This window comes from Cricetulus griseus, chromosome 2 (genome assembly GCF_003668045.3).
Source record: "Cricetulus griseus strain 17A/GY chromosome 2, alternate assembly CriGri-PICRH-1.0, whole genome shotgun sequence".
NCBI classification, from domain to species: Eukaryota; Metazoa; Chordata; class Mammalia; order Rodentia; family Cricetidae; genus Cricetulus; species Cricetulus griseus.
Genome location: NC_048595.1, coordinates 8,903,086 through 8,930,538, shown reverse-complemented (window position 1 = coordinate 8,930,538; position 27,453 = coordinate 8,903,086). Strand labels below are relative to the sequence as shown.

The 27,453-nt window shown below is 47.5% G+C and overlaps 1 protein-coding gene across 7 annotated transcripts in view; it reads right to left on the bottom strand.

Annotated features, from left to right (window-relative positions):
- The window catches only part of Vps13d (vacuolar protein sorting 13 homolog D), a 227,793-nt gene that overhangs the window by 54,328 nt on the left and 146,012 nt on the right, over window positions 1-27,453 (bottom strand). For all 7 annotated transcript variants that reach the window (XM_027398154.2, XM_027398160.2, XM_027398156.2 and 4 more), the window contains 3 exons: window positions 25,134-25,282; window positions 19,027-19,161; window positions 17,873-18,040 (listed from right to left, as the gene is read on the bottom strand). In XM_027398154.2, coding sequence (XP_027253955.1) covers window positions 17,873-18,040; window positions 19,027-19,161; window positions 25,134-25,282 — 452 coding nt within the window. The remainder of the gene's footprint in view (window positions 1-17,872; window positions 18,041-19,026; window positions 19,162-25,133; window positions 25,283-27,453) is intronic.

Sequence of the window (27,453 nt, the reverse complement as noted above, 5' to 3'; positions counted from 1 at the left end):
ACCATTAAAACAGTCCCAGTTTTTTTTTTTTTTTTATGTCCTGGGGCTAGGAATGTTGCTCAATGGTACAGCACTTGCCTAGGCTCAATCCCCAGCACAACATACACTCAGGAAGAAGGGGAGGGAAGGAGGGAGGGAAGGAAAGAGGGAAGATGGATGGGACGGGGGGGGGGGGAGGCGGCTTTCAAATGTTATTCTTTGAGTTTTGTCTTAACATGGAATCTTTCTACAGTACTTATGAACAGGAATGCTAAAGGAAATAATGACCCCAAACCAGTGACTGTCATTGACAAGAGGTAAACCAAACTACTATCTGTCACTTGGCCAAGGGACGGGGCAAATGGGGACACACATTGAAAAAAGGGACAAAGAATAAGTTGGGGTTTGGTGGAAATCGGGTATTTAGGAACCCCAGATTTCTGTAACAGGTCACAGAGCAGAGGTTGTTTCCAGTTACAATTCTATTGGTTACAATTCTATGTAGTCCTGAGGATACAGAGCTGGGGGGGGGGGGAGCCCTGAGAATCCTAAGGCACTTGAGAGCTTAACTGGACATTCACTGTGTCAGCGGCACCTCCAAGTCAGTGACCTTGCTTTTCCCCTCCTCCATTCTCTGGACTCTCGAGGCCCTCCAACCCTGGGATGTGTCCTGTGTAGCCATTTCATGGACAAACACTTATCAGGACACGCCACTCCTTCTCATTAAGAAACAAAGTTATCAACAGGCACCCGATTATCTCAGCACACAAGGTCTAAAGGCATCCAGTCAGGTCCAGCCTCGAGACTGCCGGGGTCGTCACTGGCCCGAGGCACACGCCAGCTGAACTGGCAAGGCTCTGCTGCTCTGCAACCGTGACCCAGTTATGAACTCAGATGTTGCTTCAGATTAATCCGGAAGCTCCGAGTGGTTTAAAGCACTTCCATAATAGGATTTGGCTTTTTCTCTCAAAAGGACTGGCAGGGTTTGCTATGAGCTGCAAGCACCGAGACAGCAGGATGGAGGCAGGCTTGGGAGAGTGACCTCAGCTGACCACAAGAAGGGGCTCAGCCAGATTCCAGGGTTTTCCCACGTGGATTATGAGGGTCATGAAGGCAAGGTGCCTCTTTGTTTTTCATATTTGACTTAAAAATTACATTGATTACCAGGCATGGCAGTGTACGTCATTAATCCCAGCACTAGGGTGGCAGAGGCAGGTGGATCTCTGTGACTTTGAAGCCAGTCTGGCCTACATAATGCACTCCACGACTGCCAGGGCAGTGTAGAGAGAGCTTGCCTCAAAGTAACAACAAAAATTACACTGATTGATTGATTGATTGATTGATTGATTGACTGATTGATTTACTAGGGGACTATATGTTTGTGTGTGTGTGTGTGTGTGTGTGTGTGTGTGTGTGTGTGTGTGTGTGTGTAGAGCTCAGAAAACAATTTGTCAGAGTCAGTTCTCTCCTTCCACCATGTGGGAACCAGGAATCAAACTCAGGTTACCAGACTTGGTGGCAATCACCTTTACCACCTGAGCCATCTCACCAGTCCCATGTACTTCTGCAAAGACAGCCGTGTATGAACTTGGTCCTGCAGTGGCTGCCACACACCCACTGCTGAGAATGCTACGACACAGAGGAAAACAGAAGGTGACCCCAAACAGCTGTGCCATCTTAACAGGATTTGCAACAAATACCAAAGGCCCTTGCCCAATTACTGAGCTAGATAATGAGAAAAGATCCTTCTGTAGCAACCACATCATGATGCCTACCTAGGTGGGTGAATTAGCTCTACTCTAGGGAGGTACATAGACCTCATTTTTATTATTATTATTATCATTATTATTTTATGTGTATGGTGTTTTGCCTGTAAGTATGCTTGTATACCACATGTACACAGTCCCCAAAGACATCAGAAGAGGGTGTTCGATGCTCCCGGAACTGGAGTTACAGGTGGTTTTGAGGAGCTTTGTGGGTGCTGGGTAATTGAACCTGGGTCCTCTGCAAGAGCTCTTACTTGCTGAGCCATCTCTCTAGCCCTGCCACACAGACTCTGAAAATTAGTCCCAGGCCACCTCTGACACTAGCTAGCATCAACTAGAACTAGAAAACAAAACTACAAAACTCTTTTCAGGAACTTTTTCTTTAAGAACAGTGTCTTCATTCATGAGACAATAAATTCTGTCTTAAAATTTCATCAAAAATTACTTAGTGGAACCTTAGCTAGACAAGCCCTCCTGAGAAGCTACCCTGTGACAGCACCTGTGAAATCACCTAGTTCAGTCCTCACAGGAGGACAGCCACAATCCCCAGTTCCAAGAAAAGAAACAGGAAGTGCGAGAATTGCCAACAAAGATGCGTGCACTATGTGCAGCCTCCTTGAACAAGGGCTATCTATCTAGAGAGGGAACTCAGCTGCAGGGTGGCTATGACCTCAGTGCGAAAATGCCTTCTAGAATGCCAGCCAGGAAGCTCACACAGACACCCAAGGTGGTGAACTGCAATAGATTCAATCCCGGGTCTAAAAGTTAGTGACATCCATCCAGACCCCTCACGAGCTCCTCCTCCCCACCCTAACAGCTCCTCTTGTCTCCCCAGAACCCTCGACTCTAACAACAGCACATTATTCCCAGGGGAAGCAAGCAGTTTCTGAGAACATACTAACCTCTGGGGGTGACATGTGGGACAGAGGCTGCACTTGGGGAGTGCCATACACAGAGCCACTGATCACTTCAGGCAGTGTCTGGGGAAGTGCCTGCTGAGCAGGCACGAATGCCCACTGGAAACTGTCCTAACTTTAGAAAGTCGGGGGAAAGGAGTGAGTGCAGATCTAAGTCTCATCTACTTCCCTGAGAAACTTGAGGTCAGACTCAGGCAAAAAGACAAAAGAAGACTCTCTTGGTAAGATGGAGCCAAATGTCCCCACCCTGCAGGTGAGCCAAGTCAAAACCAAACTCTCAGTTTAGGTATTCCAGGAAAGCTCTGGCTTTGCCTAGGCCTCGGGAGTTGCAAGAGGGCTTACTTCCTAGACACCCATCTTCTCACTGTAACGTCACACGGTGGGAAGGGTGAACTGGCTCATTTGTGAAGGGCACTAATGTGCCAGGCATGATGATGATGATGAGAGCTTGTAATCCCTGCACTAAAAATTCGAGGCAGGAGGATCGTGAGTTTGAGGCCAATCTGGACTAAATAACAAGACTCTACCTAAAAACAACAATAATAATGTTTCAAAAATAAAAGGGTGCTGACCCAGCCAGATGTGGTGGCACAGTTTGTGATCCCAGCTACTTGAGAAACTGAGGCAGAATGATCACTTTTTGAGTACAAGTACAGTCCAAGACCTCATCTCAGAATACAGTTCGAATTCCAATCATGGCCGCTCTGTCTTCATGACCTCATCACTCACTCTCACAGGCTCCCAACGCTAATAACATCACCTTGCAGGTGAGCAACCATACATATGATGGAGTTGGGGATGTGAGCAGTCAGTCTGTAGCATATGCAAATTTCTCCAAGTCACCTAATGGTGACTCATTCTGCTCAAGATCAGGACACAAGCTACAAAGTCTGAAGTTTTGGGTGATGCAGAGTGAGCAAACAATCATGCTGAGAAGTCAGGGCCAGGGAGTCAATCCTGACAGACAGTCTTGATAGATTTGCACCAGGGACTCGCCCGTGACCATATATGCCAAGGAGCCCAACTTCAAGCCCAAGTCCCAGCCTGCCTCCTAGCCCAATTGCTGGGCAAATGACTCCAGTGTGAACACTCTGAGACTGGAAATCACAGGCTCCAAGAAGTCAACCCGGTCTTAAGTCTAAATAGCTGCAGGAAAGCACAGGTCGCATGGGCCTGGAGACAGATGGCCTCTTTTAATCCATACGTGAAAAAGAAAAGTCCCAGCCAAGCTCTGAGCACTGTTAGTGGTGCCGAGTAAAACATGAAAGGATTGCCAGAGAAGAATCTACAGATCAAAACAGATGAGACCAGGGGTTGGGGATGGAGGCCATGAAAAGACACACTCCCATACGTAACATGTTCTCCTCTCTCAATTTGAGGTCACATCTAGTTCAGCTAAAAAGATATCACGCAGCTTAGTGGCTAGTCAAGCAGGGTCAGAGAGCTTCCCAAGTGTGGCCTGGTGGTCAATGGGACACAGCACCCCTGCGGAGCTCCGCACTACGCACAGCAGCTCAGCTGGACAGACCCGCCACCTCTCTTCCTCCTGTGGCCCAGCTGCTTCACGTCCTGGCCAAAGGCCCTTTTAACAAGGCCCTCGGTCCACTGGCTCCAGCTTCAGAAAGCCAATGTCATGATGTGGCTAGTGGAGCACCTGGTTAGTCAGGAGTGCTGAGGTGCCCCGGCAGAGCCACTTTGGCCATACAGAGCAGTCTGGTGCACCTGCAAGCCACTGGCAAGCAAGCAGACACAGTTCCCTTTGAGGTGAGCCCCAGGTGGGGTGAGGAGCCAAGGTGGTTCATTTGGTGCCTGCTGCCAAGCCTAATGACCAGAGGTCAATCCCTGAAACCCACAAGGAGAGGACTGACTCCTTCAGGTTGTCCTCCGACCTCCACATGAGAACACACACACACACACACACACACACACACACACACAATGAATAAGGATAGATAGATAGATAGATAGATAGATAGATAGATAGATAGATAGATAAATTTTTAAGTGAGTCAGGCCTCCTACCCCTGGGTTTGGGAGGCTGTCAATTTGGTTTGCCCTGGCTGTGAAATGTGTGACTCTCTTCAACATACACAATGCAACTGCAAAACAGTAACTCTTCTATGTATATCACGGGTATTATTACACAGTACTGGGCTCCAAATGTCAAACACTTGGGTCTCTTCTCTTTTATTTTCATTCCCTATGGGGGAAAGAGTGGATCAATCTCCTAATTAGCTCAGCTGGCCAAGTGGTCCAATCCCAGGCTCTGGCACAGCGAAACCACTACCCCTACCCCAAAGCCTTGGGCTTCCCACACACAGTCCCTCCTGTGAGCCTCTTCCTGTCTGCAGTCTATTGTCTGCGGGGTACCCATCTCCATAGCTTTCCCCATGCCAGTCCTCTCAGCCCCAGCACTTGCTGCTCCCTGACACATGGTCCCCACCCTCTTCTTTGCCGTATTGTGGGGTCCCTGAGGGACAGAGCAGTGGCTTTCTCTACCAATGTGTCGGTGATGTCTAGCACAGAGCCTGGTGTTTCTAGCTGTCTATATACAGCTGTGAGCTAAAGGCAAAGGCATAAAAAAAAAACAGTAAACCTGTTAATATGTTACATTTTTGCACAGCTCTGTATTTAGTTAGGTCCTGGTATAGAGCTAGAATGAGGCTCGGGCACCTCGACTAAGTGTCTTGGGTTCTGGGCTGCATGCTTCATCCTGGACAGGGCAGCAGCAGCTACATTAGCACTCTCGTGCAAGAGGAAACTAAGGGAAATGACACTGACGCTCAGCTGTGCTGAGTACTTTCGGCACCTCCTTGGTTAACTCCCACAAATGAGATACCTCCGGGGCCCAGCAGGGAAACCTGCAACAGTGCCTCATCTATGAGGCCCACACATGTGGGCCTCACTCTCTTCCCGATCCTGAGCAAGTGCACTGACACCTGAGGGAGTCTTGTATAAAAGGAGAAACTGAGAGGATGAGGCTAAGGATTGGGCAGACTAGTTTCGGGCTGGTGAAGTGGCTGAGCAGGTAAGAAGCAATCCTCAGAACTCCTGGTGTTAGCAGAGAACCCTTTGCCCTCCCCACATGCTGTGGCATGTATGCTCATGTGCACCCACAATAATTAAAAAAAAAATTAAAACCAGATCAGTTGGTGTGAAATCCATCACTGTGCCCAGCACATAGTCGACAATAAATGCCAGCTAGTACCTTAAAACAAAACAGTGCTGTTTAGGCTTGAGCCCAGGGTTTCACACATGCCAGACAAACCCTGAACACGGAACAACATCCCCAGCTCAGCCTGTACTGATTGGCAGATGCCCATTCGTTTCCCCGGTTAAACACAAAGCTACCTACAATGGTACAATGGGTGCTGGTAGCTTCCTCCAAATCTCCTGTACCGCAGCCCCAAGGAATAAAGGGAAATGCGGTTCACAGATGACAAGATTCTGTGTGGTCTGGCTCCTTTCTGCACTGTGACCACACAGTCCACAAACAGCTCGCAGGTGGACAAGCTGCCCGCTCACTTTGGCAACAAATTATGAGAGACAAAAGCTAAGGAAATACAAAATTAACATTGTTGTCCTCCTTATCAGAGCACACAAAGCCAGACAGGGTCCTGGATGAAGAAAGTGGCTTTTGCCTGGAATTTCCTGGGACTGTTATCAGTAGTGCAGGACTGAGTTAAATATTTCTTTGCACAATTATGAGAAATGGTTCAGGCATAGTAAGAAAGGCTTTTGTGAGAACAAAACTGCTTTTTAAAAAGTATACCATCGTGGGGCAGAATAGGGTCAGCCAGGCCTAGACACACAGCTAACTGTTGACTGGAAATGATGGCAAGTGAGTGCCCAGATGAGCAGGCAAATCAAATATTTGCAGATGGCTTGCGTTTTCTGAAGCGGATGTGTGGAGCACATGGGTTTACATTAGAACTGTGCAGTACTCTCCAGAAGGTTCTCTGGCACGCTGTTGCATCTCCGCCACTACTTGCGAGAGTGTATGTGCAGTTAGTTACTCAGAGCTCCCAGGGATGTCTTCTCCGGTGGGCAGGTAGATTTTTTTTTCCAAGCCAAGGGAGAAATCTGAATCATACCCCATGTATACATCCATTCCTGGACATGTAAGTCATAAATGTATGGGCCTTAAGCTGCTGGCCTGCAGGTTTTCAGGGACAGAGTCGATGGCAGTGAGATATGCTTGTGGTGGTTCATGAATTCCATGAAGAGAGCAGTTAGAACCAATAAATACGGTTCCAAGCAGAAGGAACGGTTTTAGATTAGACATGTCTAGCCTGACAGGCTCTGTTTTCTTGTTTTGAGGAATTAAGAATGTGCTGGAAATTTGGGGAATGTACTCTGAATCTTTCTTCCTCCTTCTGTACCACCCCCTTTCCCCTTCCTACCCCCCCCCCCGAAACACACACCGCCTTTATTAGCTCCCATGCTACCCAAGAGGCCTGGCCAGGCTAACACTTCCTGACACTGGCCTACTGGCCCACAGTGGGTCCCAGGGGCAGGCCTAGTTAGAGATCCCCTGAGCCCCTGTAGCTCTTATCTCCACAGATGCCTGAGGAGTTTGGTATCTTCTCTCTACACCCTCCTGGGAAGCTGGCCCAGCAGGTGCCCATTGGCAATAGTTTTGTGTTACAGGCCTGAATGAATGATCCCTGCAGGAGCTGCCGACTGTTTTCACAGACACAGAGGCAGTCAAAAGTCCACCGCGTGAACTTGGAATGACCCCAGCTGCAGAGTCACTGGCGGGTTCATCCGGAGGGCAGGCACGCTTTATTAAACAACTAATACTCTTCACAGATAACTTTGCAAAAAAGCAAAAGTGTTAACTCTTTGCAATCTTGCTCTGACAAAACACCTCAGCTGTGAAGAGACTGGGAAGGAGGGGGGGCAGTCAGGTCGGAACCAGAACGAGGACACAGAGACCCACAGGGTCCAGGCAGGAATAGTGCTCATGTGTCCCAGAGAGGGGGCAGGACTCAGTCAACATTTGGTCTGCTGGTTTGGCAAAGTGTTCTGGATTAAGGTGTTTTAAAAAAAAAAAAAAAAAAAAAAAAGACAAAATGTTAAGGTTTCACCAACTGACACCAGCGAGGACGCTGTGGCTGGGAGTGGCCTGACAGTGACAGCCCTTGGCCAGGCACAGACCGTGAAATCCGGGACACAGACATACCCAGCCCACCCTGGCTAGCTTTGCCCCAGCTCCTGGCACCCACAGAGACACAGAGAGCCATCTAGAGCCTACTGTGCCAAAAGGAGGCCACGGCAAACCGAGTAAACACCAGCACCAGCACCAGCACCAGCACTACCCTCCCAGCAGCACACGGAACCCCTTCCCGGAGGGGAGGGAGGAGCAGCAAGGGCTTGTGGTTCATGTTTGTACTGAGCACAGGGCCTTTACATTCCCTGGGCCTGCTGCATGACCTGAAAGAAGACAGGCCCGAGCTTCCTCCCAGGGCAGGCCACTCGTAGATTCTCTCTTCATGTAGGCATTAGAACGAACTGGTGACAACAACTGGTACTAGCAAGACACAGACAAGCCATGAACAATTAGAGACCTCTTTGGATGCATGTAACCAACACTTATATTAATTTGGGCATAGAAGACTGTGTGCCTGTTAAAGTTCATCTCTGCCTCAACTCACCAGCTGTCCTCTAAACCCGGTTATGGAAGGGCTTCCTACTTGGCTTTGTATAGTACAGGGGAGGTGCAGTTTTGCCTGGGTTTACTGGCTGGATGGGATCCTGTTGAAAGACTAGCTAGGCAAGGCGCTTCAAAGGGGCCCCGCCTCCCTCCCCACGCAGGTGAGCAGATGGTCAGGACAACAACCCGAGGACATTATCCACACTATCTATCCACAGCACAGCCCTTAAAACACAGGAGCAAACTACTCAGATCCTTGTCCTCCTTAGTCTGTTGTGGAAGACAGTCATGGAAACACATAAATCCACAGAGAATGCCAAACAGGGTGTGGGGAAATGGAGAGGTAGAAGATGCCTGCTTTGCAAACAAGGTGGGTTCAGAGCCAGGCAGAGCACGCCTGCCAGGGGTGGCAAGTGGGATGGATCCTGGGGTTCACCAGCCCAAGCAGGTGAGCTCTAGGTTCAGTGAGAGTCTGTCTCAGTGATGACGATGACGTGAAGAATAATAAAGACACCTGGTGTCAGCCTTTACCTCTGTACGTGCAGGCACGGGCACCACAAATGCACACACACAGCCATATACAACGTTTACATTTTTTATAAGGAGGTGCCAAACAAAAATCTACAACCCAAGGCTCTGATCCCATTACTTCTCTCTCCTTCCCTTCTACAGGGTAAGAAGCAGGCAGCTGCAAGCTGCCCACCCAAGGGCAAGGGCTGCCTCTGAAAGCTTGCCCTGGAACTGACCAGCTGTGACCCCTCATAGGCTCGTGGTTTCTCCACAATGGTCTGCAAGGGCTCAGTGCCAATCTTGATGTTCTTTCCCACATCTGCTATCCTCAGTGTGTCTCAGAAAGAGGCAGAGGGTGTGTCTCCATGTACATCTAAGAAAGGCAGACACAAGCAAGCAAGCATCTGGTCAGAGAATTCCTGGGAATACAAGATGCACTTAGGGAAGACAGAGGCTCCAGTCTGCTACCATGTATGGTGTTTTCACAACAGGGTCTATCATGGACCTCAAGTTTGTGTTTGTGATACTAGGTTGATGGAACTTAGGCAGCAAATTTGTCCTGCATTTCGTCCCAAGAAGTTTTAGCATTTATTCAGTGACCTGGCAATTCATCTTGACTGCCGATGAATTTGACTTGATTGGTCTCTCCTGCCAATTACTCTGTAGCAGTCTAAAATTTTCACCTGCTCAGGCCATGAGACACAGAATCAAAGTCACAGATGTCACTAGAAATAGGCTGCTAGGATCTACCTGCCTTTTTTTCCCTATGCCTGACTGCAGCCCTACCTGGGATTACAGAGTCCACTCTTCACAACATAACATAGCTGTGAAGAGAGAGGCCTCCTGGAAGAGAGAGTGCTCCCGGGGGATATTTTTCTGCATTCCCTGGCGTAGCTCGGTCCAGAGGGCAGAGAGGGGTTGGCAGCCTGGCTCAACACTAACTGCCTCATTACACACTGGTGACTTACTTTCCCACCACTCAGAGGAAAGTGCTGACAGCCTGGCCTGCTGGCCCCACACGGATGATGCAAGCCCTGTGAGCCAATAGACATGAAAGTGTTCCCGCTCCTGAGGAGGAAGCAGCAGTGCCTGCTATGGGAAACACCCTGAGGCTGCAGAGGAGCCCAGGGTCCTGTCCTTTTCTGCAAGCTCCATCTGACCTTCCACAAGCTAATTACCTGCACTGTGACTCAACATTCTCATCTGTCAAATGGGAATAATCCCTGACCTTTAATGTCTAAGTATGTATAGATCAGATGGTAACAGGGGAATGCTACAAAGTTTAAATGTCTATAAAACTTCACGGAGCTGCTGCACTTCCTTTTGTGACTGCCATAACCCTTGTCCGTTTCCCAGTTACCAATAAAGAGGAAATCACCCCACTGGCTACAATTCCCAGCTTTGAACATCACAAAGGAAACAGAACTGAAACAATGCCTTGGTTTTGAAAGCACATTCTGCTAAACATTCACTTCTGCAAATGCCTCCAAACTAAGGTTTTTTATATAAATTTAATTTACCTACATATTTCACCACTAAGAAAGTAAACAGCTCTTTCCCACCCACACTTTTATTCATCAGATCAAAAGGAACTGGGTTTGTTTCCCCTTCTTGCAAAGGTCCACCAAAGCTTCCTGCCATGTTGGGTGGAGTCGGGGGCCTGCTGGAACCCTGAGGGATAAGTGTTTGCTGTGGACTGCCATGTAAGACTGAAGGCCAACAGGGCTGATGAGATGGCATCGCCTCCAAGTCAATGTCCATGATACAGGGTCTCACTCTGTCTCCAAGACTGGCCTTGAACTTGTGGTTCTGCAGGCCATGGGTGCCCTGTTTCTATTTGGGTTAGCTGCAGGCTTCAAATATGTTTGGGGTACATTTATAAATCAACCCTTCTATAGTTTGTTTATTTTACATTTAAAACTAAACAACAGATAATAAAAAGCAGACTGGTGTTTTATTTCTTAACTTTGCTGAATATACAAACGCAAAAAAAAAAAATGCCGAGCCAAATGAGAGACACCCTGCACAGTGCAACCTGGCCCACTTCCATTTTTCCTACAGCAAATATTTATGGCTGGTCATAAGGAATATTGGCCAAAGCCGCTGTTAGATAAGATCTTTGCCCGCGGACAACTTGAAGTCTAGTCAAGGGTGCAAGCAATAAGCAGACATCTACATTCCACAATTCCTTAGGCCCTGGACCTCATCCTTGAGGAAGAACAGAGTGCTCTTACCCTATGCCCCCCACAGCACTTTCCCATGGGAGTGCTCCCAGTCTGCACAGATCCCACGGCAAGCCTCACTCTTTCACAGGGAGCCCTACCCCACATATGCGCTCTCCCCACCCCCTCACACATCACAGACACAAATACATACACATTACAGCATCATCTTCATCTTTCTTTCTTCATTATAGCTAATCCAATGCCAAGTGTCTGCTGACAGACACTGGAAGAATATGCACCAATGCTTATAATCCAAGGAAGCATAGTTGCTGCTATAACAGAAATACGAAGTTGCCATGGGGACTTGGAGTGGAGAAAGAGCACTTTCTGGGTGGCATTTGGACTGGACCTTATAAATACAGAGCCTCTGGCTTGAGCTGCAACGAGCATCACAAACAAAGGCAAAATGACGAGAATAAGAGCAGGGAGAATAGCATACAGTTGAGAGACTGGGGCAGTCGGCTTCACTGTCTTCTCATCTTTACCTGACTCTCCAGAAGCCTCCTAAAGTTTAGCTTATGGCCGCTTTCCTCATACTCAATTAGACATTTCCATCTTAGAAATGCAGAGGAGGCCTTCCCGACTAGAGAGACCAGTAAAGGACACGTCACATTTCCCACATGCTTGTCAAGTGAGTATGGTGCCCCCCTGCTCTCCTGTGGCCATGTTGGGGTGTCCTTGGTTCCCTACAAGCTAGGCCTGAGCATGTTACCATCTGGCTATGAGGCAAGGCAAAGAAAAGGTCCATCTAGTAGCCTTTTAGAAGCGCCTTTTTCACTGGGCAGTGATGGTACACGCCTTTAATCCCAGCACTCGGGAGACAGAGGCAGGTGGATCTCTGTGGGTTTGAGGCCAGCCTGGTCTACATAGTGAGTTCCAGGACAGCCAGGGATAAACAGTCAAACCCTGTCTCAAAAAAAAAAAAAAAAAAAAAAAAAAAAGTGCCCTTCTCTTCCATGGTCTTTCTTCCCAATAATGGTGCAGGTTAATTAATGCGATGCCTTGACAGAAGCCTCAGTTGTTCCAGCCCCTCCATCCACAAGGATTCTGCTCCAATCTGTTTTTATCTCCACCTGGCTTTTTGTGACTTCTTAAATATCCCACACAAATAACACCATGATTAACGTGTGATTCCTAAGCCTCTAAGAGGAAAGACATTTTCCTTCGCCTTTTGTCTCTGAAACTCACTCTGCAAGGGAAGACTTGCTAGCAAGGCTCACAGAGGGCATTGACAGGAGAGACTCCAATACAAGATCACACTTGTTTCTGTAGCACAAGGGAAGACTCAAGAAACAATAACCAGCAAAGTTCTAGGAGCTAGAAGACCCAGGGGCCATTCAAAGCTCACCAGCTTCCATCAGGCTATATTGGTGGAGTTATTTCCAGGTCTGTGTTTCTTCCTCTGTAAGGTAATGGGGGTAACCCTCCCTACTGCAGATGTCAACAGTGACAAGTGACTAAGACAAAGACTAGTGAGAAATGGTGAAGCACCAGTCATGAGTAAGATTTTTTCTTTCCTCCAAGAAGCAAATTATAGAACAGGTCAACAGAACTAAGCATAAACTTCTCAGAATGACACACTGTCCCCAGTGTTCTCTGCCTGGCCTTTTTAACTCAACTGCTAAGCATCTGACAGCCATGTGCTTAGAGAACCCAGAGACAAGCTGCTATGGGGCTTAAAAGGCTTAAAAGGGATGGACAAAGATGAGGAAAGAAGGAAGGGAAGACAGCCATTGAGAAAAACAAATTAATGGGCTGCCGTTAATTGATAGTAGGGAAATTACAGTGTTTCCTAGTTTCGGGCATTCTGAGCTGAAATTAAATACTATGTTATTAGATTATTTTTAATTGTGTGTATGCATGCATGAACACATGTGAGTGTGGGTGTCCATGGAAGCCACAGGAGGGTGTCAGATCCCTTGATGCTAAAATTAAAGAGGTTGTGAAGTATCCTGTGGGAGCTGGGAACTGAACTCAAGTCCTCTACAAGAGTAGTAAGTGCTCTTAGCTGCTCAGTCCCTCCTCCAGTCCTTCAATGTTAATATTAAAATGACAACCTAATTGCCTAGAAAGTAGTCAAGTAACACCGAGAAGTTACAATTCAGCTGATCCGCACCAGGAAAGGGGTATGAAGACCACAGCCAGGTTGCACATTGTGACTTTTAACTATGATATTGGCCAAAAAAGTACTTCGACAATTATAAAGGAGAAAGAACTCAAGGAAAATAGAATGTTCCAGACACATCTTCAGCTGTCAAAATTAGTTGATGTGTCCTTCAGAAATTTGTAAAAATCAGCTGGGCATGGTGGCGCACGCCTTTAATCCCAGCACTCGGGAGGCAGAGGCAGGTGGATCTCTGTCAGTTTGAGGTCAGTCTGGTCTCCAGAGCGAGTGCCAGGACAGCTAGGGTTACACAGAGAAACCCTGTCTGGAAAAACCAATAATAATAATAATAATAATAATAATAATAATAATAATAATAGAACTTTGTAAAGATTGAGTATAGATCATGCCAACTCATTTGTCACAATATGTAGGGGACACCAAAAACTGAAATGAAGGACAGCAAAGTGCATTCCTAAGCCTTTCTTTCAGTAGCCATCTCTGTATTAGATAGAAAGCCCGCTGCTTTGGGGAAGCCTTTTTTCTCTTTGATCTATTCAGCTTCACGCCCTTCCACCAAGCGGCTGTACCTCTCGGTGGTGAGGTAAAGTCTCTGAACTGTGTGCTGTTCACTGCTAAGACAGCTTCAGGAGCCCACTCCCGACTGGACAACGCTAGGAAATGTAGGGCTGTCATCTACTTTCTGCAAGGCTGGGGAGCAGCCTCCTCTGCTGAAGGAGAGAAATGCCAAAGCTGTCCTTGGGAACCTCGGCCACTTGGGGTTCCCATGCTACCACTCCACTTACATCCCTGTGCCAAAAAGGCTCTTCTGACCACCCAGATGTTTAAGACTTGCCTGACCTAGGATGGGGCAGTCCGCATCAGAAAACTCCCTCTAACTACACGGAATTTAAACTAAGGGAATTAGAGGGAAATTAAAACGAAAATTCTGACGCCAGACATGTGAGTAATTTATCCACATGTGACAAGCGGAACATACCCATGTGAGGCAGAAAAGGAATCCTTCAGGTGACAGGATCAAAGGGTTTTTGAAAAGAGAAAATCCTCCATTCTCTAAGGGGTAGATAACTGTCTGAAGCAAATCTCACTCAACTTAAAACCATGCCAACTTAAGCACAGTAAAACCCAATGCTTATGAGAAGTCGTCCACCTAGTCTCGCTTATAGGTACATGGAAAAGCTATTATGGGGATAATCAGCTCGACAATAAAATGCAACAGTCACACGTAATGACAAAAACAGACACGAGTCATAAATTGCTGTACCCCTTCAGAATCCACACAGAACATTCTTTTGTGCGAAGATCTAACTTTCTCCTTGAATAAACAGTGCGTTAGTCTCATCTGAGCCTTATAAATACACTGCCTGCAAAACAAACACAAACAAATGATAGTTCCTAAACAAAAGGCAGCTGGGCTGCCCTGCCTGCTGCAAGGCCACAGCAGATGAGGCTGGTGCTGGAGCAGGGCCTGTCCAAGCAGCTCTGGACTAGGAAAGTCCACTGATGACTGAGATGTCCCAGATCTGGTTTCCTGGGACAGAGGGCCAGTGCAGGGGGAATGAATGGCTCAAATGCGCACTGCTGCCCCAAATGGGAAGCGAGGAAGGGGGAGAAAACATCATCTGGGGTCCCAGCTGGACTCTGCAGACGTCACCCAAGGCCAGTCTCGTTCCACCCCTGCCCATACTGATCTTCAGTGTTGCTCATGCTGAGTGCAGGCCTCACTTTGATTTGGTTTGGTTTCTGAGACAGCATCTCAACTCAGCAGCCTCTGCTGGCCTCAAACTCATATCCTCCTGCCTCAGCCTCCTGAGTGCTAGACTTTGACTGTACTCAGGGGACTATTAATAACAACAACAAAGGGGATGGAACGGAAGTTGGGAGGGAAACAAAGTGGAGCCACTAGGAGGAGTTGGAAGAGGAAGTGGTGGATGGATATGATCAAAATACATTGTAGCAACGTATGCAATTCTCAAAAAGAAAGAGTGACCCAGGAAAGGTAAAGCGACAGCCATCTGCTAACTAGGGTTAGTCCTCACCTCTGAGTTTTAGTCCCTTCATAGACACATTAACAATGCCCAATGTGGCTGGGTTACCTAGGGACACAAATGTCACCAGACCAGAGTCACATTTGCAAGCACTCAGCTCTCAGGCTCACTGGTGAGAGGACAAAAGGGGACAGGACAGCCCCAGACTCACCAGCTAACAGAGCAATGGCTGTGACCAGCAACAAGCTTCCAGTGGGAAGCCAGCAGCTGTAATACTTTGTACTCTCTAAAGTGCCTGAAAAAGGACTTTACACACACAAGGGGAGATATTGTTGGGGGGGGGGGTTTAGAATGAGTTGGACTTCAATCAAGTCCAACCCAGTCATTTTTAGTTACTTGACCTTGAAAATGTTTCCAAGTCCTTTAAGCCTGGCTTCCTGATTTGCAGGGTAGAGATTAACCACATGGCAGTGTGTGACAAGGGCTTCTGTCACTGGCCTGACATACAGAGAACATTCAGTAGGTGTTTGCAAGGGACAGTGTGAGCCACACGGCTGTGCTCTGCTCTGTCCCTACACCAGCACCTTTCTCTCTTAATGCTGCTGGCATCAAGAACACCCAGAACTGCTGGGCAGTGGTGGCGGACGCCTTTAGTCCCAGCAGAGGCAGATGGACCTCTGTGAGTTCCAGGGCAGCCTGGTCTTCAGAGTGAGTTTCAGGACAGCCAAGGCTACACAGAGAAACCCTGTCTTGAAAAACAAAAAACAAAAAACAAAAAACAAAAACAAAAAAAACAATGCCACAGAACTACCAGAACTTTGTCCAAATCACAACAAACAAACCGACTTTAATACCAGCGCAAAGCGGGTGGCTGACAGCGGCTCAGTGAGGGGCAGGGCCAGCTTCTGCCCTTTTCCTCACTGGAACTCAGCACTCTAATTACTCCCTCACAGGCCCAGGCTATCCTCTGCACTTCCTTAAACTCCCTCATGTATGCAGAGACACAGACAAAAGAGCTCAGCACAGCAACCCTGAAGGTCTGGTTTCAACCCCCAAATACTGAGGCTGGAGAGCTTTTAGCCCAGTCACACATACAGCAGCAGCAAAGATGGTCTGGCAGACAGATCAGCCCGTATCAAGACGGAGCTTTCTCATCTTGCACCTAGATGGACTTAATTTTTTAGTAACAAGCCCAGGGTTTACCAAAATAAATTAGAAAGCAATTTCCATCAGTAGCCTGTGACCCTAATACTGTTCAGCTTACCGAAGACAGGATGAACTCATGAAACATGCTGACACAATTAACAAGGTTTGCAGTCAAGCGACTCCGGCCTGGAAAGTCCCTTATGCAAAAGCAATGACACTATAAAGTATGATTTCCAATAAAATTTAATAAAAAGCTTTAAGCGGAGTGTTTACAACAGAATGTTGCAGAGTATCTGCTGACATGGAGTCGAGGAGCTAGATGAAGGGCTTAGACGTTGAGCTGCGATACACTGTGATGTACATGGCCCAGGGCAACATAAGAAAGACTCCCGAAGAGATGACTTTACCTACTTCCAAGTTATTCTCTAAAATATTCTTCCTCCTTCTTCTTTCTCTTCTTCTGAAATCAAGACTTGTTTGTGTTGAACCATAGCACAAACACTTCTGCTATGACTCAGAAACACCACAGCCTCAGAGTCACTGACTCAAGAGAGACCGTCCTCCCTGGTGACACTCTTGAAAAAGACACCCATTCCCTGTCTCACACAACCTACAAACAGGAACGAATACAAAACAGAAAAACTATCCAACTGTCCTTTCCACCTGCTCCACAGCAGACGGTGAAGTAGAGGGGTGGGGGCGCCCTGCCATAGCCACTTTTCTTCCCAGCAGCCCTGGACCACACAGGAATCACTTATAGGAAGGAGCAGCAGGTACCCAAAAGTGCTTCGCAGGCTTCCTTCATGAACAACAGGACAGTGTCCATATGAACAGATGGTGGAGCAGAAAGGAGAGAGGCTTTCTGGGAACAAGATGGGCTCTCAGACAATTCACCTATGCCATGGAACAGCGCCATGGAACAGCTCTGCACTTGGCCACCTTCACACACAGAACCCAACAATAGGCCATCATAATGCCCACCAAGCAAGATGCCAATGACTCGAGGTCACTGGACTGCAAAACACAGGAGAACAGCCACATTGTCCTCCCACAGCTAGACTCACATAGCTTGGAGAGCCACTATACTGTTGAAGCCCATTTATCTCAGACTTTCCATGGAGGTGTGGGGATCAGTTGGCAAATGTCAGACAGAAGGTGTAGCTCAATTCACACTGTCTGGTTTGGGGAGTGTTACTTTGTATTAAGGAAGGTGAAGGTGCCCACGGCCTTGGACATGATAGGTTAAGTGCCCTCCCACTGAGCCACAACCTCAACCCTGCAATTTCATGTTTACAAAAAGCTAGTTCATTCTGTTGGTGTTGGGAATGATAAACGAAGCCCAGGGGTCAGGTGACTACCTACAGAACCAAGCAGGCAAGCTGCAGAACCAGGAGAGGGGAAGGAAACATGATTTGAAGCATGCTCACTGACCTCTACAGCAGAGGCCGGCAAACCATTGCAGCAAGAGGCAGTGACTGCAGCCTCTCCAGGCCAGCCATCCACCAATGAAAGTCTAGTGGGCCAGGATTTCATCACATGATTCCATCAGCATTCCCTTACCTTGGCAGCAGAATTTGACACTCCATGGGTAACGTTTCTTATGAGGCCCCCAACATTTCCATACTTTATCAGTCCAGTGACCCCTTCAGAAACATCATTTAAGAGACCCATGGGATTGCCAAGGAAGTCTACTGATCCTAAGATCCGAGCTGCCTGGCTGAGGAGTTCCTGTGGGGTGGAATGGGAGAGGAAAGCCACGTCAGTGCTAGTGTGCCCAAGAAGAGGTTAGGGGTCTCTCATCCTCCAGGACTGTCAACAATGAATGACTTTTTCAATCTTCACCCACCAATGACCTACTGTGCTCTCATGAATGCCCCTAAACTTCACCCAACACACACACTGGGGACTGTTTTCAATACACTAAAAAATATGCTTCCCGGCCAGTCAGGAGAATAAAAGCAGCCAGCTGTGAGACTGGAAAGATTCTTTGGGGTGTTTATGAACAGCATCATACTCTCCGTCCCACCATCCCTGCTGGATGAATCCGGCAGGAGCAAGGAAGGGTGATTCTGGAGGGCAGGCTCAGCTGGAGCATGGGAGGAGAGAGGGAGCCTGGCTTGGCCAGCAAATCCCCACTGGACCCTTTGCCTGCCTGAGGCCTGGCTCCAGGAGTACCTGCTGTGCACCTCCCTAGAGGTAGAGGGGGAAATAGCTCCAGTTAGGGAAGGAAATGAGTAAGCTCTGACTGTGGAAACCAACAAATTCTGTATTATATGATGATCCATTAAAGGCTATATTTGGGGCTATTCAGTCTAGATTGAAAAATACAAAATGGAAAATGTCCAGTTTGGCTTTTAAAAAAAGTCAAGTTCAACTCAAGGTCAAGATCACAGAAGCACTAAGAACAGTGGTGTAGTTGTTGAAAGCAGGCCATGCCTGGTACATACATAAAGAGTTCACAGTAGAAGCATCAACTAAGCCATTGAGACCTGTGACTAACCTAGGGAAGCCCCTGGGACTGGCCCTGAGGAAAAAGACAAACAGCTCATAAGTCAGCCTTAGGATTCTCAGGATATCTACGAGGGAGGTGGGAGGCATGACCTGACCCACGACTGGCAGAGCTATGACATGTCTTGGTAGTGACATCTTAGTAACACAAAACTGCCTGGCCCTGGCTGGCCCTTCCTCTCCAGCCCTCCCTTCTGCATCCGCACCTCTTGGAAGTGTTTAAGGATGTCATTGATGATGAACTCCTTGGTCTCATAGGGGTGCACCCGAGTGAATGGGTCCAGATTGATCACAGCATCTTCAAACCGAATGAGTGGGAATCCCAGGGTGCTTTTCAGGGCCTAGTTAGGGAAGAAAGGAAATTACAGACTTCAGACACAAGATGATTTCCTGGGTTTCTATAATTCTAGAATCCATGACAAACTATGAGTTATATATTAACATTTAGATATAAGGATTACCCCTACAATTACAAAAGTAAAATACAACAGAAAAAAGAAGTCATATAAATCCATTACCCAAAGTCACACACATCTCAGCATTACAGCAGCAAACACTGTTGGCCGCACAGCAGAATTCCTCCCAGTCTGTTTGAAACCTGTGTTTGCCTAGTTCTCCTTTTTAACTGGTGTAAACTGCACAGGGACACTGGATCATCACAACCAATACTTGATTTGTTTTCTTTTTTCTTAGCATTTCCACCTCTCATCTTCACTTTCCTGTTCCCGTGTGGGGTGCACACGTCTGTGTATGGGCACAGAGTGTGCACATGTGCTGAATGCAGAGCTGAGACTGAATCTTCCTCAACTCTCCTCCACCTTCTTTTGAGGCAGGGTGTCTCAAACCCAGAGCTCCCAGAGAGCCAGTCTCAATAGCCAGGTTGCTCCAGGGATCTCGTCTGTGCTTTCCAAAACCTGAACTACAGGTAGGATGCCAAGCCGACTCATCATTTCATGTGGGGTTGTAAGGATCACAACTGCAGTCCTCTTGCTTACAGTGCTTACAGCCACTAAGTGAGTCACTGCTGCAGTCCCCAGGTAGGAGAGCAAGCAGAACTGCCCTCTACACAGATTCCCTTTACCCGTTCCTCCCTCCCTCCACAGACTGGGCTTTTCTGATTTTCATATTACACAAATGGATGTTCCCATGTACTTTGCTGTGTTTTCAAAAGCCTTTCTACACACACACACACACACACACACACACACACACACACACACACACACAGAGAGAGAGAGAGAGAGAGAGAGAGAGAGAGTACGAGCATGGTGGTTTGTACTTGATATCCAGAGACAGGCAGGTCCTTGGGACTTGCAGGCCAGCCAGTCTACCCTAATCAGCCAGGCCCCAGGTCAGTGAGACATTATCTCACACACAAGGGGAGCAGCTCTGGAGGAATACCGTGTAAGGTTGTCTTCTGGCCTGTACATACACGCGGGCCTGAACACGCACAGCCAGATAAAAGGACAAATTAAACTCTGAAAACGCCTGTTACTTCCATCAAAGACAAGGCTTTTATAAAGAGTTTGTAAAATGAGAAGATATAAAAAAGCAATAACCTGACAGGAACCTGGCCAGTGCTAGGACCAGACAGTTCATAGAATTAAGCCAAGCACTTATCATGGAGAAGAACAAAAACGAAACAAAACAAAACAAACAAAAAACCAAACAACCACCACCAAAAAAGATCCAGAAGCAATGGCAGAAGAAAGAAACACGGCACAAACAGAGTCCAACACCAAACAGCAGAGGATCAGATAGAGACAAAGACCAGGGAAGAACACTGCCCTGGTACCATGAAATGTCACTGGGAATATCAGAAGGAAGAACTTTAGGGACCAAGAACTAAGTTGCTAGCGTGGTGGCATACACCTCTTACTCTAACACCTTCAAGGCTGAGGCAGGGTACAGACTAAACTTAAGGCCAGCCTAACCCTTCCTCCTACCCAAACTGAAGATATGTTAAGGGCATGACCTAAAGTCATGAGCAGATCCCAGACTTGGATGTGCTGTTTTTAACAGCAGTTACCTATTTGATAGAAAGCACACAAGCCAGAGAGGCCCACTTAAAAATATATCTATGTTTCTTCTCAAAACTCTCTACCACTCATTCCACCATGCCCGCCACCCAAGAGCGCATGCCTGAACTCCCTCAGTTCACTGGCAGAAAAACTGATGGTCAACCAGCTTAACTCCTTCATTCCAAGCCCCAGGCCAAGCACGCTATGAAAGGGACTGAACCCTGGGCACATGGTCTTACTTTCTTCTCAGAAAAAAAAAAAAAAAAAAAAAAAAAAAAGAAAGAAAGAAAGAAATGTTAGACAAAAGCTTAGGGAAGAAAGCTTTAAAAAAAAAACCAAACAACAACAACAACAATAACAAAACACAAAACAAAAACAAAAAACACAACTTCCTCATTGCAACCTAACATTAAAGATTCTTTGACTGGTACACTGCCGCAAGGACCTTTGACCTCTACTAGGCTGCCAAGGCCTCACAGCAGACACCATCTACCCTGGAACCAAGGAAGTACCCAGCCTGAAGTGAAACTGTCCTCACCTAGTCATTTACTGCCCCAGGTCCCTTATTTGCAAAGGCACAGTGCCAGCCTGTTGGTTTGAATGACTCCGCCACCTTCAGGCTGATGTGGTCAGTGGAAGGAGAAGGCATGAACAGGAAAGAAAGCCAAACAGGGTTGCTCCCTCCTGAAGAATCCAGTGGCTGGTCACATACAGTAGGACTCGGCGCTGACACTTATTTACTCAAGTAGCAGTTTCCTGTTATAAAATGGATTCTGGAGAAAGCAGCCCTGTGCTCATAAGTTCTTAATAAAATAGGAAACTGTCCACTCCCACCTCCCAAACAAAACGGCTGAAGCCTTCCAGAGACCGGGCGCCGAGTTGAAAGAAGAAATACCTGTCCACAAGGCCTCAGATCACAGCTAGTCTCTGGGCCTTGTCCTTTCCTTTCTTAGTTTATCTCCCACTAAACAAAACTGTCTGGAATTCATTCTCTAAAGGTTTATTTATGGCACACAGAGACTGTTTATGTGGAGCAGGGTATTTGCCCATTTCCCTTTGGGGACAGTGTTTAAAGCTACGGGGCTACTTCCCTCTCTGGCACTTTCTGAAACACAGTAACAACACTGGACCTTTTTCCCTTTTAACAAATCTGGTTTTCATTTAGGGAGGGGAGGAAAAAGTAAAGGGTCTGAAGTTTCCCAACAAATTATTTCAAGCCTTTGAGAAGACAGTTTTAGGCTTTTTAAATAGTGTCTTTGTTTGAAATTCCCCCCTTACCCCCACCCGCTCGCTCTCTGACCATTAAAGTGTGGGTTTTCTTCCAAACTAGATTGCTCAATTAAGGTCTTTCTTTTGTTATACCCCAATGCTCTAAATGGGAAAAGGCCTGCTGTAGGCCACCTTTTGAAACCTTTTAGAGACCCCCTGGTCTCTTTTGATCTTTAAAGGAGTTGGGAAACCCCCATATAAAAGCTACCTGGGTTTTCAATATGTCAGGGCATCTCTAACATGCAAATTCCATACAGAGCATGGAGTGAGGGAGGGCAGCGGTGTCCTAGTCTCTATGAAATGGAATATTAACGTCCCTTCTTGTAGATGGGCTTGAACTATCCGGGCAGTGTGGATGCCTTTAAGTCTCCAGACAGACACTGTATCTAGCAACAATGTGCCTCAGTGTAAACCTGGAAAGGCCCCCCTCTGAGATTTCTGACAGCCTCACTCCAGCCTGGGAATCCAGAGAATGAAAGCAATTGTTCCTTCAATACTAAGACAGGCTTACCTTTGAGTCAGACTCCTGCCGCTGCTGTTCAGGGAGAAGGCTTCATTTCCTAAGCACATGTTTTTAGTGATTCCATATTCATCAGAAAGAGCGAATTGCCCTTCCTAAGAGCTCCTAATAAAGGGCTGCTACTCTGTTAGGAAACTCTGAATCAATGATATTAGTCCCAGACTCCAGGAGGAACACTCAAGGTAGGGCAACATGTGACTTCCATGGGCTCGGAGCTAACTCTGAAGTCCCAATTCCCAACACCCTGTTGAAATACAGGTGTACCATGGCATCTGCTTAATGGTACTCTGAAAACAGTCCTCCAACAGAGTGTCAAGAGTCAACATGAAAGACCAAACACACATGGCATCGGTACCCCAGGACTGCAGAGCACACATGGCATCGGTACCCCAGGACTGCAGAGCACACATGGCATCGGAACCCCAGGACTGCAGAGCACACATGGCATCGGTACCCCAGGACTGCAGAGCACACATGGCATCGGTACCCCAGGACTGCAGAGCACACATGGCATCGGTACCCCAGGACTGCAGAGCACACATGGCATCGGTACCCCAGGACTGCAGAGCACACATGGCATCGGTACTCCAGGACTAGGCACCAAGCACTTCTGCTGGGAGCACTCTGAGAGGAAGGCTGGGGGGGGGGGTTGTCTGTGCTCTTTAACGAGATGATTTTAAATCAAGAAGTCTTCCACTTGCAGGAAATGCTTAGCATTGGTTTGCTGGGTGAGAGCCAAGTGTTCTGGGGGAACAGACTTTATCAAACAAACCCATTCCAAAGGTCACAAAAGTCAAGTGGATACTTGTGGATATTAGCAAGACAGTAGTTTTCCCATGGTTTTCCCCTCACTCCCTGGCTAATTATAAGCATCTCGGGCCTCCTGGGAAACACATTAGGGCAGAGGAAGCAGCAGGGCAGTGAGAGGAGCAGGGTACAGCGCCACAATTCCCAGGATGCTGCCCCTGGACCCTGCTGGTGCTCCCCTGTCTGCAGTCACTGAAGCCTGAGGCTGAGCAGACAGCTGTCTCATCACCTACAGGTCTATTTTAGAAGCTGAGACTTGGCAGGCTGTGGCACATGAGGCCCACACATGTGTTCTGTCAGGCCCACAAGGCTGGTTTTGTTTTGTTGTTTTAAAAATGTGAACTGGTTGCCAACATTTAAAAACCAGGAGATTCCATATAAAAATGCAGATTTCAAGCCTTTCTTTAAAAACCTGAACACTTGGCAGCACTGGGTTGACACTCCCCCATCCACAGCAAGGGGCTGCACTGGGGCTGTGCTGCCCCTCCTCTTGCAACTGTTCCTCAGGTTGAAGGCCCCCTGCACCCCAAGACGGACCTGCATCCTAACCTGCCTGGGCTCTGAACCCAACGCTGCAGGCTCACGGCTTATCCGCTATCTAGATGGCGCTCCAGGGAGAGATTGCGGATCTCCTAAGAGAAAGGCATCGAAGGCCAGTGCAGAAACCCAGTGTGCGGTGGGCAGGGGGGATGGACAACTGTCTTCAAGCACGTCACACGGAAGAACCAGAAGCAATGACTGCCAGTCTGAGAAGGCAGATTTAGAGTCAAAGCAAGGAAAGGCATTTCAACAGCCACCTGCCCCTATCCTGCGCCCAGCATCACCTTGCTACCACACTGGATGAAGACACAAATCAGTGAACTTCAGCACCACAGAGGAGGTGCAGTCTAACAGCATCCTCTTCTGCGGGGAGGGGGTGGGGCACAGTACAGTGGGGAACCCAGATGTGGCATAGACTTGGATTTGAATGCCAGCCTTCTCCCTTCCTCAAAATAAGCTTTGCTACTAAGAATGAAGGTGGTGCTGAGGCTCTGACTGACAACTATGGATCAGACGGTTGGTAGGAGGGCTACATCCTAAGCTGGGCAAGGCCACTTCTCAGCTTATAGCGTGTCTCCCTTGAAGATGGCAGAGCTTCCCTCTAACAGCTATCATAGCAGAAACGGATGCTTAGAAAAGAGCAACAGAGCGGGCTTTGGTGGTGCACGCCTTTAATCCCAGCACTCGGGAGGCAGAGGCAGGAGGATCTTTGTGAGTTTGAGGGCAGCCTGGTCTCTAGAGCGAATGCCAGGATAGGCTCCAAAGCTACACAGAGAAACCCTGTCTCGAAAAAAACAAAACAAACAAAAAACAAACAAACAAAAAGAGCAACAGAGACCTGGGTGGTGGTTCAAGAAAGACTGTCTTGGTCTCAGTTAAAACTCAGGCCAAGCCCAGAAAGAGGTTTCTACAGCTCTGAGGTAAGCCTAGAGCTTTCCAAAGAGTAGATGGGTGTTGCATCATCCTGTTTGATCCTGCTTAGTAATGCCTTGATCTTTAGCAAAGTTATAACCAAATGTTAGGCAAAAAGATTACTACGTGAGTTAATGAACATCTGTGAAAGGAAAGGTACCAAAAGGATGCAATGGCTGCTAATTCCAGTCAGAGAAAGTGAATAATCAACACATCCTCCCAGAGCATGCAGCTATCAGCTCACCTTGAGGTCCAGGGGCAGTTTGTTGGAAGTGAACACACTCAACTTGATTTGGGGGATGCTGATCTTGAGATTCTCAAAGTAGTATCGAGTTGGGGTCCCCCCCTGCTCCACTGTCTTTTCATGGAGGTTTTCATCATATTTTTCCACCTCTGGTAGAAAGGCAGCAGTAAAAAACAAAACCAAAAGCTGTTGGCATTATTATTCAAACATGTGTGACCTCACATAAAAAATCTATACAAACAAAACGTAGGGATCTCACTTTCTTAGTTTCTTGTGGGCTCAGCAATGCATACAGTATCCAGATGCCATTTCTATATAAAAGCAGGTTTTTACGTAGGTTATCCAATGTATATTGGATTAGATTATCGCCATCTCTTAACCTGTGACTCTGTGCCACCCAGCAGACAGCATTTTGGAAAGCCAAAGGTCACAGGTTCATTTGCTGGCCACACACTTTTCAGAACTACTATTGTCACTACTAGTACCTATGATCCAGATCATATGAATGTAGAGTGCAGTACAGCTAAACCAAAGAGGATCCTCTCAAGAATGGAAATAATACTGTGAACAACCCCATTCCTGAGAGAGAGCTGGGTCAGCAACCTCCCCAGCAACATCCTCCCCAGCAGTGGGAGTCTCCCAAATAGGGCAGTCAAGAGGAGGGACATGGGCTAGAACATGCATCCACTCAGGCAGCAGGATCCTGAGGAAAACCAGAGACAATGCTCACAGCTACTTAGCATATTCCCAGTCAAAGCTGTTAGCAGTTCTACTCCAAGCAAGGATGCTCCAAGGAAGACTTGCCTTCCACACTCAGGAAACAACTGGCTACTGAAAGTGGAGGAAGAGTAAAGAAAGGCAGACAAGGTCGTTACAAAAGCCTGAGTGTTCTGTGCAGTGCGGTATGAGATGTCCAAGAGGGACTTAGGAGAACACAGAAAAGCAGGACCAATGAAACCTGAACTGAATCTTATTGGGGAGGGGACAAACAGAACGCCCACCTGCCCGCCAGCCAGCCTGCCTAGCTGTTGGGCACTCAGGTGGCTGTGTGACTCCAAATAAACCAGAATTCAAGGCAAGGGGAGAGCACGGCACTGGACAGACGGGGCCCTGCTCTTCCTCCCAAATGCTTGTCTCCAAAACTGTTTTACTTTCTTTCTTTTTGAGGCACTAAGGACTCAGCACAGCACCTCATACGAGCTCCCTACATGTTATAACACTGAGCAGACTCCCTAGACAATCCTAAATACTCCTAGAGCTTCATTCTGTTTTATTTGTGGGGCTTGAGATTTGAGCTGAATTCTAAATCGAGCATACAAACACAAAACTATTTTTGCTGCATAGAGGGTGTGCATATACACTTTCCCTCTAGCCAACATGGCAGACAAATGCAGACAAGCCCAAACACCTCTTTACCATCATTTCTTCAGTTTAGCTTTTAAAAGGCAAAGGCACTGAATGATGAGACAGACTGTCTCAAAACAAACAAAAAACCAGCCAAGTGGCTAGAAAGATGATGTAGCAGTTAAGAGCGCTGCTGCTTTTTTAGAGGACCTGAGTTCACTTCCCAGTAGCCACAATGGGCAGCTCACACCCACGTATGACTCCAGCTTCAGGGGAGTCATACCCTCTTCTGGCCTCCACAGGTACACACACACACACACACACACACACACACACACACACACAACACACAGAGAGAGAGAGAGAGAGAGAGAGAGAGAGAGAGAGAGAGAGAGAGAGAGAGAGAGAGAGAAGTCTCGAGAAAGATAGTGCAACATTGGCTTCTTTCTTAGCTGTAGCCTTAAGTAGTCACCTAAAAGCAAGAGAAAGGGCTGTGAGGAGCAAGCTAAAGCCACAACAGCTGAACTCTCCCTCCAGCACTGCAGGAAATTTACACTTTGTGATAGCAATCTAACTCCCCCTGCAAAGACCAGAGGACAGCAACAAGAACCCTTTGTCATGACATTAAGGCTTAGGGGCACAGATGTCAAAAGCCAGTAATAGAGGTTAGGCAGTTTTTGTTTTTCAAACTAAACCAAAGCGGCCAGCTAAAAGGCCTTTCTAAACCTTGGCCCTGAGCTGATTTCTGCTAACCGATGGGAGCAGGGAACAGAACCTGCAAAGCACAGAGCAGGGTATAAGGCTTCCTAGTTAGCTGCCAACACTGCAGGGTACCATGACCCTCTCTGTAGACTAGCTTGAGGACATGACTCAGACAATAAGCAGGTTTGGAAAGGGAGCTGCTGGACTGCAAACCTGAGCCTGCTAGCTCAGGGTAAGAGGCAGAGCCAGCTTGGGTAGCGTCTAGGGAATGACC